Below are 19,564 nucleotides of genomic sequence, written 5' to 3'. Positions count from 1 at the left end.
TGAAGCGCACAAAGGTGGATCATCAAATCACTGCTGTCAAGTGGGCTCTTGGATGGGGGGGGGGAAAAAAAATCACAGCAGTCACATGCATTGCAATGTAAGCGTCATAATGCAATAGCTCCTATTGCCAGTTACCACAATAAATGCCACTTTGCAGAATAGGAACAAACAAAATGCTGCAATCACTTTATTCTTTTTTTGTTTGTTTGTTTTTTCTTTTCAAAGTTCCATGGTCCAAATGTGAAAAAGACGTGAGTGACAAGTAGGTCCGCTGGGCTTCGCTAGAATCCAGAAATGCTATTTAATAAGGTCATGATGTGGGAAAAAAAACACAAAAGAATCTTTGTATATATTAACTGTAGGGGGCGACAGAGTCAACGCAAGGCACCACAGGAGATGGAGAGAGTAAAAAAAAACAACCAAAAAGTTAAAATAGTAAAAAGTGAAGGATGATGCTGAAGGAGTGCATTGATGATTGTGAAAAGTCCCGCTCTTGTCCATATTTGGACCTCCTGTCTCAGATGGGCTCGGGTTTGAGCTTGTCTGCCAGGAAGTCGCCCACGAACTGCTCCACCACGTCCGGCGTGATCTCCTCCACGTCCCGCACGTATTTGGCCCGCGCCGACATGTCCAGGATGGTGAGCAGCGGCGCCGCCTCTGGCAGATTGGTGTAATCGCGCAGAGAGTCACTCATGTCGTCCTGTGGAGACAAAGACGTTCGGGAAGCAATGAGCATTTGTCGGCAAATAGTGGCGCAACACGTAGCCAGACATTAAGACTCATTGGCTTGTATTCTTTATCTTCCGCGGAGAACGATTAATATTGTTGGGCATAATGAGGAGCAGAGACCATCTCTGTATTTCCATACACCTGTATTACTCTTCCCCCAGGTGGCCAATGTGTACACAAGGAGCAGCACGCTATCCATTGAATTGAAGCAAAAAAAAAAAGTGGCCAAAACGGTTGAATTCTTTGCATTGTAATTACGGTACATAATCATAAAGCAATATATCATAAACTTCTATTTTTCTTAATAAAAAAAGTGAATATTTCTTATTTTTTGGTAGCTGGAATGGATTAATGACGTTTCCATTCATTTCAATTGCTAAAAATGAATTGAGTGATTTGAGTTGTGAGCGTGGTGATAGAATGAATTACTCGTATCTAAAGGCACCACAGTACTCGCACAAGACCGGCCAACTAAATACAGTAACATAGTAGGTCTAGATGTTCCTAAAAATGAAAATAATACTACGGGCAAGTCACTATAACATTACACACAGTTTGAACATTAACACCGTGCCTAAATATGGGAAAACTGGACTAAAAAGTTCAGTACAACGTCTTTGTAAACTGTACTTGTGCAGTGATTTCGCCCCCCCCCCCCACCCCCAAGTATCGCTGGAGTGAGCCCAAGTACAAATCGTGGTAAGAATGACTGCATTAGAGATTTGAACAGTGCCAAACTCGAAACGCATTCCCCGCCTTCCCCATTTATTTTGCCCTGATCGGGAAAAGGAAGGCGTCTATTTGATGGAAGTTGTTTATTTGTTATTTGTTATCAGCTGGCAACTAAATGGAGCACCCGTGGTCCATGTGAGGACGGCCATTTCACAGGGCGCAGGAAAGCCAACAGCTTGCTTGGCACTGATGAAACGTGTGCGTGCGTGCGTGCGTGCGTGTTCAGGAGTGTGCGCCAAGCGTGTTTTCCCCAAACGTCCCGAGACAGGAAGTGAGATGTGAGCGCGATCAGGAAGTGAAAATGAAACTCGCTGATCTCACAGGCGGCCGAGGTAAAGGCAGGAAATTAAAGTGAAGGCCTTGTGGATGCAAAATATCAGATTTGGCTTACGAGGGATTCACATTTGGGGTGTAGTCACACAAGGGCGTTTGGGCTTACATCGTGCTATCTGGCGATTGTCATTCATGTGGACGTGCCAATCTTATGACAGCAAATTTATGGCTTGAGTGTACGCGCTAGCGTACCTTTTTGTAGGGCTGAACGATTTTGAAAAATAATCTACGAGTATTTTTTTTTCCACTCAAGATTGCGATTGCAATTTAATATACAGTTCTTTTTTCAAAGTCCTCTTACTCTGTATTATTTTCAACAAACACAAGCAATACATCTGTGTTCCAAGAAACAATATGAGGTTTATTATAAATAAATGTTTTGCTCGTATAGGTTAGGCTTATGCTAAAATAAAGGCAATTAAACCATGAATTCATATGAGGGATCGAGTTCAGTTAGCGTTGTCAACTTGCGAAACGCTTTTGCTTGCAGTCTTAAGTGCAACTACGGCAACTTCACAAACTTCGACCAAACAAGCGGAGTGCAAACTTAAAAGAGAAATCAAACCAAACATATTTTTTTCAAGAATATGTTCGCAGTAGGCCCACTAAATAAATATTGCGTTTGTGGAATATGAGTTAAGCAGCAAAATCCACCCATTTTCGCATTCTCAGGGGCGGCCATTTTGTCATTTTTGTCGACTGAAAATGACATCACTGCTACTCAGGTCTCAGGTAATGACCAATCACAGCTCGCCTGTTTGCTAAAGCTGAGCCGTGATTGGTCGTTGCCTGGTGAGCCCTGGTTAGTTGTGATGTCATTTTCTGTAGCCAGAAGTGACAAAATGGCCGCCTCCGGAGATGGCTGAAAATCAGTGGATTTTGCTGCTTAAGTCACATTTGGGTTGACTTCCTATTTAAGCCCGTAAATCGTATCAAATTGCAACAATATTGCAAACTAATCTAAGGCTTTATCACTTTAACTTTTCATGTTACATGAAACTATACATAAGGTATACTAATGAATAGGTATATAAATGCCATTTCCTCAATCATGGAAGGGCCGTTTTCTTTCTTTTCCTCACCTCTCCGGCCACAAAGAAGAGCAGCGGCGTCTCCTCCTCCTTGGCTTTGTACTTCGTCATCAGCTTTTCAGCGATGGGCCGGATCAGCTCCTTGGCCGGCTCCAGCTCGCCTTCCTCCTCAGCGTCTGAAGAGAACAACAGATGGTGCGCGTCAGGTTTTGCTTTACGTTTCGACCTGGACACACATCAGGAGGGTGTTGAATTTAGCCGCTCCCTGCAAAATACTCTGCCTTCTTCCACAATTTCAAAGACATGTCCATCATGAGCGCACCCCCCCAAAAAAAGGCTCAAGAAGCCATGCCAGAAAAGACACAGGAAGTCGGCCATTTTGTCTGGAGGCGGCCATTTTGGGCTCATTTTGTACATTTCCAGGCGTTCTTCAGTGATGAACTCGACCCAGATTTTGACAAATTTCAACCACTTGCAATACACCCGCCGTGTCATTCTACTACCCACACTGCTCTTGTCATGAATATTGTCCTATTTATGCAAGTTTTGGTGCATGTATAAATATTATATTTCAAGGTGTGCTCTGAGTAGCAAATGAAACCAAAGGGTCAAGAAGATATGTTGAGAAAGAATCAACTTCTACTGTTCTACTCTAATTTAAAGGTGTTTTATGACCAGATTTTCTAGAGACGATATCACATAAAAACGATCAGCAAAAGGCCGATATTCCCACAGAAATCTCAATTTTACCAGAACCCATCATCTGATTTTCAAAATTCTTGACGCATTACATTCTGGTTAAAGTGGCCCTTCCAAGACTCAGCGTTTTGACAGACGGTCATTTTGGGGAAATCCGGTCTCATTGCTCCAAAACATGAAATAAATTCGAATTTTGCTCTTTATCTGAATGTCAGTCGCCAAAACCAGTCTGACTTTGCAGCATCGAGCCAAAAAGTCTCAAAAAGCCAGGTGTGAAAAAAACAAAACAGGAAGTCTGCCATTTTGGTTTGAAGCGGCCATTTTATCCATTTTCAGGGGTCCTTCAAAAGTTGAATTGGCCTATAAATGTCGACGGACTGCTACCAAATTGGAAGTGCGCATAGTCGACGACGGGTGGCCGAGAATTAATTGCGAGAGAGATTTGACGGACAGCAACAACGGCCGTGGACTCACCCACAAAGAGGACGAGGCAGGGTCCCTCGTGGAGCTGCGCGGCGTTGGCCTCGCTGAGCTCCAGCACGGGCCGAGGGTGCCACGGGAACAGCCGGCACTCGGGGTCATTCAGCACCTCCACGCGGCCCTGGCGCGTGATCACGTGACCCTCGGCATCCAACAGGATCAGGGTGGGGATACCTGGGGTAAGACCAAGAGGGTTACGGCAAGTCCGACATTTTAGGCTCACTTTTGACATTTCTTAAAAAGATGACAGTTCAAGAAATGGTTTTGTTTTGGCCACTCCCACTTTTCTGCACACAACCTGAAAAAGTAAGAACAAAAAAAAAAAAGAAAAATAAGACCATTCATAGACCCCGAAGGCAACATTTATAGGTTTAAAAAATGAAAAATGTTACAGGGATTTTTTTCATTTTTATGTTTTTCTACAGTGTTTTTCTACTCACCGAAATGTTCGAGGCAACAAACGTCGATAACATCTTAAGTTGGGCAATTCAACTAAATGTTTTGCGGTTGTGAAAATTGGCTTTCTTGCATTTCACCACAAAGAAATAAGAATTGGCATGACAGTTGTCCCTCCCTTTTATGGAAGCCCAATAAAACAACTTGCTCGCTTTGTAGCGCACACTGTTGCTATAAATGTCAGTAATTTGTATTCTACAGTTTTCCAAATTAAATTACTGTTTGAGCCAATAAGTTGTTTTTTTTTGTGACGTTTTTTGTGCACGGTCCAAAATTAGATCACTCCAAAGTAGGCCTGATTTTTACTATGTTTATTTTTTGGTCATAGAAGACGACAAAGGTCAAGTGCATTTTGGATCCATCCATTTTCGATACTGCTCATCCTCAATCGGCTCGCTGGTGACTGGAGCCTGTCCTAGCTGACTATGGGTGATCCTTGCAGCAACCCTGACTGGTTGGCAATCAACTAGAGATAAAACACAAAGTTAAAAAAAAAAAAAAAAAAAAAAAAAAGTTCACGGTGCGCTCAGTCACGTGCACAACAGACGCGTCCTACAATGCCTTCAATGCAATCGCTCCTTGCCAGTTCTTCTTGCTAAGGTCCAACTTTTGCGCAGCAGAAGTAAACAAATAATCCCCGGAGTCGAAAGTGGCGCACATTGTCCCCCCACCCCCCCCACCCCACCGCGGGCCGCTTGCGATGGCTGCGATCACAATCTGTCAGCCTTATCAGAAAGAGCCGTGATGCAGGAGCACAGCCGGGGCGAGTGTCACCGACTGTTCGTCTTGTCTGCTCATGCGGACTCGAGGCGGGCCAGGGTGGGTGGAGCGGCGGCGGCGGCGGGTGTGCCGTGTTGACATCTCGCTGCATTCCTCACATGCCTCGCAGGAAAAACTGGCAAACCCCCTCCGCCTCACTTACTTCAGGCAGGGAACGAAGAGGAAGAGAGCTGAGGAGTGTCGAAGCGCAAACACGACGGCAGATCAAATGCGGGAGCGCATCAAAATTTCCGAGCTGCGCTGAGACAAACAATTCTGACAACTGAGGATGTCTACCCTGAAAATATAAGAGTGGATGTTGTAGTAGATAAGCGGTTCAAAAAAAAAAAAAAAAAAAAAAAATATCTCAACCCAGAAAGCTCAAAAGCTGTACGGCTGCAAATTTTCTGACTTTGTGGATTGTTTCTAGCCATTGTGTTTGTTTCTATTGTGCAGGCTGCCGCTACATTACAGCAATTACACCAGACGTGAATGTTGCATGCACACCTGTGTCCTTGCTTTACAGGGCATGCCGTGGACTTTTTTTAGACCGTGGATTATTTTGACACTTGTACTATTTATTTTCTTTGTCCAACATGGCTTGTTCGAATGAATAAGCGGCAAGCAGCGATGGCATCAATCATATAATAACAAGCACATTTCTCTTGTGCTCCTGCGTGAGCGAGCGTGCCATTCATTTCTTTGACTGCGGATTATTTTTAGTTGCAACTGAACTGCAGTAATAGTTGTTTTTCACAGCATAAAAATAACACATTAAAAAAAAAAAATTAAATCAGACATAAAAAAAAAATTGTATTTTTTTATTATTTAAAAAAAAAAAAATCTTAATTTTTCTAAAAGATTTTTTTTTGCACTGATTCCGAATCTGCCCTCATTTTTTCTCTTGCGCATCAGGTTTTCATATTAATAATAATGATGATGGGTGAATAAGGTGAATTATTTTGAGTTATTGTCATCTCTATAAATTAGAAATGTAGTAATATATTTAATATATTTAGTAATATTTATGAATTAACGGTTAGGCACAGCAACAGGTGCATTTCTTTCAGAACCATCATAGCTATAAACGAAAAATGAAAATATCCCAAAAACCTGATGTACAAAAAAAGTAAAGTCATTTTTTTAAATCGTTCTGAAAAATACATTTAGGGGCATCTAAAGCCATCTCTGATTAAAATTTGCTGTTGATATTGAATATATGACTGGGAGTATCGTTATATGCTTGGTCTATATGTGTTGCCTCACTGTTTGTATTCAAATATCAGTCGTTTGTTTGTTGTTTTATGTTTAGTCAAATTTGATCAAATTATGTCAAATCTTCATGTGCAACCGATCGTTGCTCCAAAAACCCGTCAGTTGGGGCGCTAGTGAGCCAAGGTGTTTCCATGAGAGGAGCACATCATTACCTTGAATCCCATACAGCCTGTTGAGTCGCGAGCGTCGAGCCTCGTCTGAATATGGCACCGCCAACCAGGGCATCTCGCTGAAGTACTGCTGGAAAGACTCCTCAGACCTACGGCGAGGAGAAATTATGACTATGTGTGTGTCTCCATACATAGACAACATAGTGTATGAGGCATAAAGCATCTTACCTGTCAGCACTGACGAACACGATCTCAAACTTTTGACCCGACTCTTTAACGGTGCGATACGACTCCACCAACACTCTTGTCAAACTGCGGCACGGTGGACACTAAAAAACATCAAGAGCAGTCGTTTTTTCGGAGACTAAAAAAAACAAAAACGCATTACACCTTGAGGATGAAGAATGTTTCCCATGGTTGTCGTTCATAAAGTAGTAATCTCTTGAGAACATTTTTTGCTGTTATTTAGCATGACGTAGTGATAAAGTTATCATTTATAGTGTATAATTACGAAATAAAGTTGTGTTTTATTTTTGAAGAAAGTCATCCTTTAAAAAAATAGTCAGAATTGTGTAAAATGAAGAAAAGGAAATTGACTTGTTTTTAACTGTTCATAAATGTGAGATTCCGACTGATTATTTTACTCTCCTTAGATTACGACTACGACATTGTAGTATAATGACGTTTCCCTCCCCCCCCTAACACGACAGGAAGTCCCAAATACTCAACTGAATTCCACAACCCTTTGCCAAACCTTGCAATGGCAATTTTTCACCACTTGGAGGCGCTTTACAGCTTATGACAGAACCTTTTTTTTCTGCCTTTGCACTCCGAATGACTTAAGCGCTTGGTGGTATTGTGGTGCAAAACAATCTTCTTTGTGCTCCATCGCAGTGTAGTGTGAGATTGTGGTTTGGTCAAGGCAACCCCCCAATAGGGGCTTTCTGGTTCTGGCAGTTTCAGGGCCAACTGGGACCAGCATCTGCGCCAGTGCTGGGATGCAAGCACAAAGACTTCCCGACTGTACTTGAGTCACTTTTTCATGTATTTGGACTTGAGTCATTATTTTTGGGACAATTTGTCACTTTTAGTTCCTACATTTCCACACGGGGATCTGTACTTTCTACTCCTCTCTTTGTCAAAATAGGCTTGTTACTTTTATCAGCCTACTCGTGGATGACGACACACTGTGAAAAAAGATGAAAATAGAGGTACAATCAACGGTGGTTGAGATCTTGATTCGTTGATATTTTCGGGAAGGCAAAATTGAGGAATGTGAACGAGAGAGCATTAAAAAACAGAAACAGGTTCAGAGTCGCAATTAGGCTCCCCCTGTCTGATTAACCTGTAATGTGTGCAGAAATGATTAGCGATAATATTAATTAAAAAAAAAAAAGAAAATAAAAATATTCTACTTAAATATGGAGTGGGAGTACATTTACCATCACTGGTCCGCCTTCGGTAGGAACACGTTCCCATAGGCTCCCGTTGGCCTCACACGAGCCTCACTCGCCGCCTCCGAGGCGAGAGTCAATAACGTGACGCAATAAAAGAGGCTCACCCAGTGCGCCGAGAAGTAGACCCCCACATAGTGGCCCTCCAGAGAAGCGCTGTCGGTCGACTGCCTGTTGCTCCTGAGCAGAGGCCCCGCCACCACCTCTGCAAACGGTTTGGGCCCCCAGGGGAACTCCAGGCCTGGGGAGAAGACGGAGGCGACAATATGAGGCAGGCCAAGTTGTCCAAAGTCCGGCCGGCACGCTGAAATTTGAACAGCTTAAAGACCCTTTGGAGTCAACTATGAAGTTGAAGTGGATGAATCGATGATGTCATTGGGATTTTTTCAGCCCAGTTTCACATATTGTTCTTTAAATGTAAACATTTAAATGAAAATTTGGCACACAAATTGCAAAGATATTTTTTTTCTACGTTGAATGTTACAATAGCCCGCTTTTTATTATTTCAATTTTTCAAACAGTCGAATGAAAATTTGTCACATTCTATCATTCAAAATTGCACATAAACTTGAATGTTAGACAATCGCACTTCACTAAAATATTTTTTTCAAGTGTAAAAAAGTTTCATGAAAAATTGCCAGTTGACAAATCTTTTAATTTTTAAATGCATAAATACTCACACAATTCATTACATTTTTAAATTCCGACGCCACACTAATACTAAGAACTTGCTTGGTCACCAATAAAACCAACCTGCGATTTTTATTTTTTCATTTTTTTCAAATGCTCGGCATGTTGATCTAAAGCAAAGTTGAACACGACAAGGCCAAGCAAGCCTTATCGCCCTCTTGCTCGTAATCGCGACCGACTGCAGCTGCGAGTTTGTTCTTTGCGAGCATAAAAAACAGTGCTTGCACGATCCACCAATACTTAGAACAATAGGAGAATTCCAAGGAAGTTGGGGAACATCTAGGAAGGTCAATTGCAGATTTGCAAGCCGAGTTGGGTAAAAAGTCTTTAGGAGCCTTTTCTCACCAAGTGCAGATTTCAAGAGCATCACTGAAAACAACTGACAGATCGAGCAATAAAGAACTATGTTGACATCCTAGGAACAAAGAAGGAGAAATGTAGATTTGCACTCAAATAGTTGTACATCAGAGAATTTGACAAAAGGCAAAAAACAATAAAGAAAGTTTCAGTAACACTGTGCAAATCTAAGAATGAGAATTGCACATTCCCACACTGCGGGGAAAGCCTTTTGGCGCTATTCAAGTAATTTGGACGTGTCAGCACTTCAACCAAGGTCTGGAACGACACTCAACATGAAAGACTATTGAGAGTCTTTGAAGATTCATTTAAGCAACATGTTTCCAAAACCATCAAAAACGAGTTTCTGCCTTTGAAGAAGCTACCGCACATTGTGCCGAAATCCGTTTGGAGGTTTCAATGGACTTGACATGGCCGTTGTTTTTCTAAACTTTGACGACAGAACCCAATGTGTTTTTGTAACCGTCAAGGACAATTTCCAGTTTTTCATGAACATAACACATGCATTTCATAAGCATCAAAGAGCATCTTCAACCAATTTGTTTGACGCCACAAATTGGGCAATACTCACAACAATGGGAAAAGTCCAAGGAACTCCGTGAAGATCTGGACCGAGTTACTGCAACTCTACATTCCCTGCGAGTTTCTCTCTGAATGATACTTTGAAGAATGGCCACACGGACCAGAAATTGGTCACTTCGCATCAAAATGGCAGACTTACAGTTATTACTAGTTGGGGGTCTTGTGGCTAGTCCTAAAACTTTGCCACCCACGTGCAATGAGACAAAGTAAAAATTCTAAACTAAATTCCAAACTAAAAAAATGAGCACCCATTTGTTTAGTAAATGTTGCTCAAATGTGGTAACTATTGAATGAAATCTGTCGTAGGAGTTTGTGTTTGAAAAATGGCCAAAGTGAACCTAAAATGGCCGCTTCAAATCAACACGGCTTCCTGTGTTTTTTCAGGAAGTACTTCTTGAGACTTTATTGTTGGATCTACTGATGATAGGCAATGAGACATAGCTACCAAATTTCATGTCGTTAATTAAAACTGGCTTCAAGGGCAGAATTTTCAAATAATTGAAAGAATGGAGTTGTTACTGGTTTTGTGTTTTACGCCGAGTCATCAAACTTCCCACACAAACACACATGAAAACCCCGAAAATCTTGTAATCTAGCGTTGCCCAGCTGTCAAGTATACGTGGTTCAAATTGAGTAGAAAATTGGACAAAATCTAAAAGAAGAATTTGTCTTTGAAGGAACCCTGACAAAATGAGCTAAAAATGGCTGCTTCGAACAAAGATGGCCGATCTCCCGTGTCCTTTCGGAAATGACTTATGATAGACATATCTAGCTAATTTCACGCAAGTCAAACTGCCGTAGGGGGCTTTCAAAGAAATGTTATTCCTAGTTTCATGTCTTCTCATCAGTCAGTCATCAAACTTTGCCATCACGCACATGCAAAACCTTTGCCATTAAACATCGTCACTCTATTTCCTATGCAAGGTTCAAATTCGGTAGCAATTGAACAAAACCCTTAGGACAGGTTAAGCCCTCAAAGGCGCCTCGAAATGGACAAATGGAGCCGACAATTGTCACTTTCAAACAAAATTTCCTCTATTGAGTATGGCTTCTTCTTTCATGTCACAAAGTCCAAAGACATTTGGGGGCGGGGTAAAAGAAAAAAAAAATATTAGCAGACTTACTATTTTGTGGAAGATTTGACCTGCCATAACACAATGATGAAAACTAAATCCACATTTAGTGCCGTGTCTCTGACTAGCACACATGCCTCAAATGCTAGCAATCAAAACATTTGTAAGACAAGTTAGTCTCCAAAGGATGATTGGATACAGCCAAATTGAGCCCAAAGAGGCCCCTTCCAGTCAAAATGGCTGACGTCCAGTGTCTTCATGCATGGCTTCTTAAAGGGAAGTCAACCTAAACATTTTTTTTTCAAGAATATGTTCTATGCAGGCCTGATTAATAATATGAGAAATCCACCCGGTTTTAGCTAGCCCAGGGGGCGGCCATTTTGTCACTTTCTGTCGACTGAAAATGACATCACAACTACTCAGGGCTCAGGTAACGGCCAATCACGGCTCAGCTTCAGAAAACAGGTCAGCCGTGATTGGCCGTTGTGAGCAGTTGTGATGTCATCTTCAGTCGACAGAAGAAGACAAAATGGCCAGCCCAGAGATGGCTAGGAACGAGTGGATTAACTCTTATTCCATAAAAGCAGTATTAATCAGCCTCGTTTCAACTAGTGGGCCTGCTGGGAAAAATGGTCTTGAAAAAAAATATGTTTGGGGTTGATTTCCACTTCAAGCCTTTTTTGTGGCTCTAAGTGATGATGGACATGCCCGCCAAATTTGATGTAGCCAGGCCAAATCAAAGTGTCTCGGAGAGTGCTGTCTACTCCAGAGATGTGATGCAGTTCATGCTCTCCTTCCTTCCAGCTCTGGTTCACGCTTTCACTTCCTTTTCATGGTGTCTTCATTGTTAGCCCCCCCCCCCGGGGCACCAGAAAGTGCCGTTGTACAGGGAGGGCGGCCAGCGGAGGTAATCCAAAATAAAGGCCCGTATGGCCGCTCCATAATGGCGCCTTTATGCGCGGGGCTTCATTAGGCAGGAACGACACGTCTGCAGCGGCAGCGCAACAGCCGCTCATTGTGGTCCCGAGGCTAAAAGGGCCACTCGCGCACTCTCCCTCGCTCGCGCCGGCCGCAGGCACTCCAGTCAGCTTTTCCGTCCATTCATCCGGAGAATGCTCGCCGCGCTCATTCCTTACACCCACGTTGGCTAGCATGGCAGCTGCTGTCACACGGTGACTTGGAATAAACTCGGGGCTACCTCACGATGACAACAAACAATTGTGTACGGCGAAACGCCAGGAGCCGTCGTTCTAGTTCTTCCCTCCTAATGAGGAGAAATAGCAGAAGTCGAAGGTCTTGTGACTAAGACGCCAGCTACAGTTGCACTTTTACTACACAAGAGCTGCCTTGAGGTGACAAACATACCATTTTTTCGGGGAAAACACCGAGAAGCAAAACCATGCGTTTCTTTGTTTTTTACACCTTGCCGGAAATGGGAGACACTGTGACGAGAGAATGCACGGAAAGCACGTCAAGGTGCTTTTACACTGAACATGAGAAAGCGAAGCAGAGACTGTGGAAATGAGCCACATGCTGCTTCACTGAGGCATTGTTATCCAATCATGCCTGGTTGTGGATGTTTTCACTTACATTTACATTTTCCTACCCTGCCATCACTGGTCCACAACATATACACACACACACATGCATGTGCACACACACGCAAGCAAAAAAGCATTTTGTTTTTTACGACATGGAACATTTTATTAATTTATTCTACATTCGAATTATTTTTTCATTTGTTTATTGCTAGATTATAATGTTTATTTTACTATAAATTTTCTCTTGATCTGTTTATTGCTATTTATGTTTATTATGATTAATTATGTAATACATTTATTTGTAGCTACTGTATATACGTTGATTTATTTGACATTTTTAATTATTATTTTAATTTTTAATAATTTTTCTCAACCATATAAATTTTGTTTGTGCTTTTAAGTAACCTTTACAAATTATTTTTTACAAAGGACCAAGTACACTGAATTTGGAATAAATGTGAAAAAAAAAATCCCGTTAAGCAAATAAAAACACAAAACAAGCAAAATAATCCCCATAAAATAAAAATACATCCACAATAGTAAGTAAGGTACAAATGCATCGTAGAATGACTGTTCTGCAGCTGGAGATTTATGTCGTCTCCTCCGCCAACTCGTTTGCAAGCGCAGTTAATGAATCATGCAAATAGCACCGCAGGGTTGTTCTGGCTTTCATTAGCCAGACACTAAAAGCTGTCACAAAGAAAAGAAATCCACTGTGGTTCTCTGCTGGGTCGCCTTTAGCATGCAATTCTCTCACATGACTAATCGCTTTTTAGTACACCACTAGAGCTGCCAAGGCGTTGGAGAGAATGTAAATGTTATGTTAATCTCAATACTCGACGAGTGCGATGGCCGTGTGCTACACAGAAGCCTGAAAAAGAGGCGCATGGTGAAGAAAGTGGCAAAATGTAACAGCAGTGTGCTACACAAACTCTTGAAAAAGAAGCAAAGACTAAGGGGGTTACAGCAGAGGATGAAAAAAGCTAGCTACAAAAAAAATAAAAAAATCGCAAAAATAAGCACTGAGAGAAATGACACAGTGAGAGTGGCATGTTAACACAAAATCCTGAAAAAGATGTACAGAGTGACAGTCTGACAGAAATCTGCTACAAAAAAGAAGAAAAAGAAGCACAGAAATGACAACGCCTAACAGCACAAAAGTCTGAGAAAGTAGCAGTGGCAGTGTACCATGAATGTGCTCCACAAAAAAACGGAAAAAGATCACAGACTAGGACAAGTTACACAAGTCAAGTCAGTTATTTATATATTGCAGCCCTTAATCACAAAAGAGTCTCAAAGGGCTTTACGTGCCCACAGTTGACAAATTAACTGCAGTGTAGCACACATTTTCTGCAAAAAATGTGACGCACAAAGAGAAACGATAAAGAGTGAAAGCGGTGTGCTACACAAAATTCTGAAAAAGAAGCACAGAGTAAGAGCGGGAGAAAAGTGTGTGACGGAAAAGCCCAGCAAAAAAAGCATAACTTGTGCATGACACAGAAGTGTGCTATATAACAGCCTGACAGACAAGCACAGTGTGACAACATAAATCTGAAAAAGAAGCACAGTCAAAGCAGGATAAATGCATGCTACAAAACCCCAGAAAAAAAGTGGCAGAGATTAGACGTGACAGCGTGACAGCAGTGAGCTCCACAAGAATCTCGAAAAAGAAGCACAGTGTGAGTGAAGTGGAGAATATCGCAGCAGAATTGCGCAATTAGCCAAATGGCTTGAAGCCAGTCGGCTTTCTTCCGTACGCCACCACGCAGGCTCACCTTTGGGATCGTCCCTGACCACCAGCAGGCCGTTGCGACACACCACCTTCCCCGTGGCGGCGTCCACGAACACGAGCGACGGGATGCTGGTCACCTTGTACTTGTTCCACAGCTTCATCTACAAACACACCGCAGGGGAAAAGCAATGGATTTAGTCGTCCGTTTTCAAACACACCGCTCGCTCGGCGTTTCCCGCGCCGCCCTCAAACCACTCGGACACGAGGCGGGGAGCGCGGACGATCGCTCTGGCGGTGAGGGTCCCTGGAGGAGGTGATAAGCGGGAACAATCACACGCCGTATTGATCCACTCCCACCCCCACAAACGGGCATTTCATTGAACGCGCTTACAGCCAAAGCAATGAATACAGCATTCTGTCTGCAAAGAAAACAAGCATCAATCCTAAGGAAGACTGTGTCGACTGGATGAAATATACTTTAACGTCGACAAAATGTCACTTCACGTGGAAAAAAACGACCATGACACAATTTGAGTGTCGAGCATAACTGACAGCAAGTTGATTTCTTCTCCTTCAGCCAGCCGCTGAGAACAACAACTTGCCTTGCTCATGCTAGAATGCTAGATGCTAACGTTAACGCCGGTGTTGCTACGACATGTTTTCATCAAGGTGTTAGCGGCTCAAGGTTGTTGTTGTCATTAAGCTTTGTCTGCTACTCCAGGGCAGAAGTCAGACTGCAGATTTGTTCGCCTTTCAGGCACAACATTTACAAAATGGGACTTTTTTTTTTTTTTTTTTTTGTAAACAATTTAAGGTAAGGTTAAGATTAGGACACACAAAATTATTGGACTGACATTGCCCTAAGAGCCTTAAATGGAATTGGGCGCTAGTTAACGTGGAAGCTAGGTGAACTGTAACAAAGCAGCCTACACATCACGCTAAAGTAGCAATTACATTGGCCAACCTACTGGAATCAGCCGATTCACGGCTCCGACGATTGACCAATCAGAGCCGTTCACGGCAAAATACCGCTAGCAAAAGAGTTGCCGGTCACGGCAAAAGAACCACTGCCAATTTAATATAGCCTTCCATCACTAGTTGAAGAAGAAAAAAAGTTTCATGACTTCCCATTTTTTTCTTTCAACAAAAGTACGATACACACCACAAGCATACGTATGGAAATGTGGAACTGCTAATGTGGAGTAAACATTTTTGACTGGAATGTTATTTGCAAAGTACGTTCAAACATATAGAATAAAATACAGACTAAATGCAAAAAACAGCATTTTTCCCCATAATGCCACAGGGCACTAGCTTGCGCGGGCTAAAGCAAATTAAAAAAAAAAAAAAAATGCTCGAACGTACTTTGCAAAATACACTCTAGCACCCCGCAGCCCAGGATTAACGCCGTCATGCCACGATATAAATAAATATATATAGTAAGTATATAAAAAAATGAAGCCTCCCATCCAATTGTTTGGCTTGTCATTCTACTACATTGCAATGTCGATTTGAATTCAATTCATTGTTCAGCTCATTGGTCAACGTGGACAGACACAAGACTTGCTGATCAAGGCTACAAAAGGGAGGATCCTCGCGCGAACTACCACTTCAGATTCCCCCCCCAGAGACGGCGACAACGTCAGAGGTCCTAACCTCTCTTCAAAACTCCATCTTGTCACGTTGATCCAAGCGCTATCACGCGGGGTGCGGACGGGGGGGCGGGGGTTGTTGGGGTTCTCCGCGCCTTAAATTCATCCTGTCATTTTAATCACCCAAAGAGCGGCGGGATAAATAGCATTTTGTGATGATGATGATGATGATGACTACACCCCCTTGAGCCCCCATGTCTAGCCACCTTTACCACCGCTCCTGTTGCCACGGCAACCTCCATGCCCCTCAGTGCCAAAAGAGCGCCAGACGTATTGTGTGCGCTTCCCCCGCTTAATAATTCAGTGATAAATTAATGGTTTTGTGACGGGAAACAGGTGCTAGAATGTCAGAGTGCTTAGGGGGGAAAAATTGAGGTGGAGGAGAGGAGAGGAGAGGGGAGAGGAGGGGTCCCAACCCCCCCCCCCCCCCCCGGCACCACCTCCGTGCGGGCACAAAAGCAACCTGCTTGAATTAGAGGCCTTAAACTTTGCCTCTGTATAGTGAACGGTTAATGGAGTTTAAAAAAAAAAAAGGTGGGGGTGGGGGTGGGGGGGGCATAAAGGCGCCCAAAAGCTCTCAGGAGCTGTGTGCTGCTTTGTGACTCGACAGGCAACCTCCAGTAACAAAGGCAGCGAGTACATTCTTCACTCTTATCTGCTCTTTGTTCCTCGGTTTGATCACAAAGAGCATGAAAAGGGTTACATGCAGAGTCATGTGGAAACTATTTGAAATCAACCAATCGGGCATGTCGGGAGGGTGGAGGTGCGCTGGAACAGGACGACTGCGTGTGAGCAGTAAGATCGCACCCCTTTGGAGTTTGGGGGTTTGGCGTTGCACGGACGGGCAATCAAAGGCTCGGCCCACATCCGTTGCTTTCAGGCCTGGGTTGGGCTTTCAAATTAAGTTAGGGCTTCAAATTTGTAATTCAAACTAGGGTTAGAGTGTTTACGAGGCAGGGTTGGGGTTTCAAATTAGGGTTTCAAGAAAAGGGTTGGGGTTTCAAAGTTCAAGATTGGGTTAGGGTTTCATATTATGGCTACAAGGTAAGGGTTTGAATTAGGGTTTCAAGACAGTATTGGGTTTCAAACTAAAGAGAGTAATATGGTTAGGGTTCAAATTAGGATTTCACAGTGAGTGTAGGGTTTCAAATTAGGGCTTCAAGTGCAGTTTCAAATTCATATTTCAAATTAGGAGTTCAAGAGCAGATTAAGGTTTCAAGTCAAGTTTAAGGTTTCAAGTTGAAAATTGTATCATGACAAATGCAATGTCAATTATCCATTTTCTGCTTCAGGTTAAGGTCGTGAATTGAAAAAAAAAAAAAAAACATTCTGGGGAGGGAGCGGGCCAAATTGTAAAAATAAAACAATTTGCAAAAGTAAAATAAATACATAATGAAAAGCGTCATTTGATTACACCACGAAGGAAGAAATAACGCCTGCTCCAGCAGCCGCGGCAAAGTCAACCTGGTTCTAGTCTGGACCGGCTGGAACCAGCCCACATTTCGACTTTTGTCTGGACCAGCTGGACTCTCTCCACGCCTTACCTCAGGCCCGAGTCTGCTGGGCCGACCCGCGGCTTGGAAAGCCAGGTGCATTCTTTGTGTCTGCCGGCAGTAACGTGAGCTGATTAAAAAAAAAAAAAAACACAAAAAAAACCTCCAAAGACTGAAAAGAAAAGCCAAACGTGGCCTCATTTATGCCATATTAATAATGGCACAAAACACATTCATGAGCTTTGCTGCTCAATTAGCCGCAGTCAGCATTCACTCCACGCACGCACGGCGCACACATGGCACGGCACGGCAGGGCGGCAGTAAGTGGTCCCCCGCTTTCTGCTACAAGAAGCGCAGGTTGGGGGTGGCTTGGAAAGCTTCCCCGCTGTGACCTCCGTTTGACCCTGAATCTAAAGTCCCACAGCTCCTCCTCCTCCTCCTCGTCCTCGTTCTCCTCGCGTGCTCTCGACATCACAACACATGAATATTGATGTCACTTTCAAAGGGGAACATTTCACACGCATTAGCAGTCTTTTGCGCCTCATTGCGACAGCGAAGGCTCATTTGAAAAAGATTATTCTCGCGCACGTTCCACACCAAAATGGCTGCCGGGCTTCAAATGTGGCAACCCTTAAATATGCTGCTAGCTTAGGGCTTCAAAGTAGGGTTGCAAGACAATGCTGGCTGTGAAATTAAGAGTTCAAATGAGGGTTTCAACCAAAGTTAGGATTTCAACACAGTATTAGGGCTTGAAACAAGGACTAGGTTTTTAAGATATGCTTTCAAGCGAGGGGTTAGAGGTTCAAATTAGGGTTTGAAGAGGGGGTTTGGGTTTCATGCTGTGTTAGGGTTTCAATTTAGGATTATACACCAATAGGGTATCAAAAAAGGATTAGGAGTTCAGGTTAAGGTTTCAAGTCATGGTTAGAGTCTCAAATTGGGTGTTTTACAATAGGGTTTCAATTTTCAAGACACTGATTGGTGAAGTGATTTAAGATGGGATTTCAAATTAGGGGTTGACCACGGTTAGGGTTTCAAGCTTGGGTTAGGGTTTCAAGAAACAGTTTGATTTCTAAGTGGAATTTCCAGCCTGGGTTATAGTTTCAAATTTGGGTTTCAAATTAGAGTTTCAAAAGAGGGTTGAGGTTTCAAATTAGGGTTTCAATTTAAGATTTTAAGACAGACTTAGTGCTTCATTTAGGTTTTCAAGACAGTATTAGGGGTTTAAACAAGGACTAGGTTTTTAAGATAAGGTTTCAAGACAGGGTTAGAGTTTCAAATTTGAGTTGAAACTCTGGGTTAGGGTTTCAAATTAGGGTTTCTATCAAATTGAGGGTTCACGCTGTGTTTAAGTTTCAACAAAGTTAGGATTATACAACACTAGGGTATCAAACAAGAATTAAGGCTTCAAGTCACAATTGAGGGCTTTAAAATAGGATTTCAAGACAGGTTGGAATTTCGAATTAGGCTTTAAATTAGGGGTCCGGGTTGTGTTTGGGTTTTAAGTCATTAAGTGGTTTCAAACCAGGATTACGGCTCCAAGCAGGCGTCAGAGTTTCAAATCAGGCTTTCAAGCCAAGCGTTAAACAAAGCACATTTTCCACAAACAGCCGTCACAATGTGGGATGGAGCTCATATTTGTGACCCACTTTTTGTCTGTCTTCCCACAGCGGACTGGTCGCCTCATAAATCATGGTGACACAGTTCTTTACTTGTCATAAAAAGAAAAGAAAAAAAAAAAGGAAAGAAAAAAAGAAGAGCACACAGAGAGCTCCGAGGCCTAGCGCGTCAACGTCCATTCAAAGCGTCTTTATTTATAGTCATGTCACCGTTCTGCTATTGCATGCAGGCTTCCCCTTTTCCCTTTCCTGAGGGCCAGGATGTTGGCTGTGCGGCGCATTACCCGAGCGCAGTGGCATTACGGCATCAAGTGACACCTTACAGCCGCTCGTTAAAGCCTCGCATCGCTTTTTTTCCAGCTTCGGTCCGCCTCATGCGTCGCCTTGCAAAGACTCAATCGTAGCGGCTCAAGTTCAAGTTTCAAGCTTGGGTTGGGGTTCAGCTTGTGACCGGCGGCACATACCACAATCTTTGGTCAGGTTGTCAACGTGGTGCTGGGGGATACGGTGCTGCATGCGCATCAAAGGATCCGCTTCACTTATTGACAAGTGTAATTCGGCTCCATGAGGGAAAATAAAGTCTCTCTCGGGGGTCTCGTGTGCTTCATTCGATTTTATTTATTTATTTTTTAGACTACGGGCTCTCAGTGACGAACAACCAACGAAAGCTGTACAAAGCATTGGCCCTGCCCAGGGGCGGGGGGAGCAGTGGCTCATTTGCATGAGACTGGAACACCTCCTCACAACAGGCTAGTTTCAGCTTGAGT

At 43.0% G+C, this 19,564-nt stretch overlaps 1 protein-coding gene across 1 annotated transcript in view; it reads right to left on the bottom strand.

The window, feature by feature from the left end:
• Positions 1-174: 174 nt before the first annotated feature.
• nxn (nucleoredoxin) overlaps positions 175-19,564 on the bottom strand; it is a 35,411-nt gene continuing 16,021 nt past the window's right edge. The window contains exons 2-8 of the mRNA XM_086036548.1: positions 14,077-14,194; positions 8,166-8,299; positions 6,833-6,933; positions 6,647-6,753; positions 3,999-4,178; positions 2,877-3,001; positions 175-700 (exon numbers count right to left, since the gene is read on the bottom strand). Coding sequence (XP_085892674.1) covers positions 518-700; positions 2,877-3,001; positions 3,999-4,178; positions 6,647-6,753; positions 6,833-6,933; positions 8,166-8,299; positions 14,077-14,194 — 948 coding nt within the window. The 3' untranslated portion in view covers positions 175-517. The remainder of the gene's footprint in view (positions 701-2,876; positions 3,002-3,998; positions 4,179-6,646; positions 6,754-6,832; positions 6,934-8,165; positions 8,300-14,076; positions 14,195-19,564) is intronic.

This window comes from Filicampus tigris, chromosome 7, assembly GCF_054856515.1.
Source record: "Filicampus tigris isolate MCC_2025a chromosome 7, RoL_Ftig_1.0, whole genome shotgun sequence".
NCBI classification, from domain to species: domain Eukaryota; kingdom Metazoa; phylum Chordata; class Actinopteri; order Syngnathiformes; family Syngnathidae; genus Filicampus; species Filicampus tigris.
Note: the sequence above shows the minus strand (reverse complement) of the source record. Positions and strands in the feature narration are given on the sequence as shown.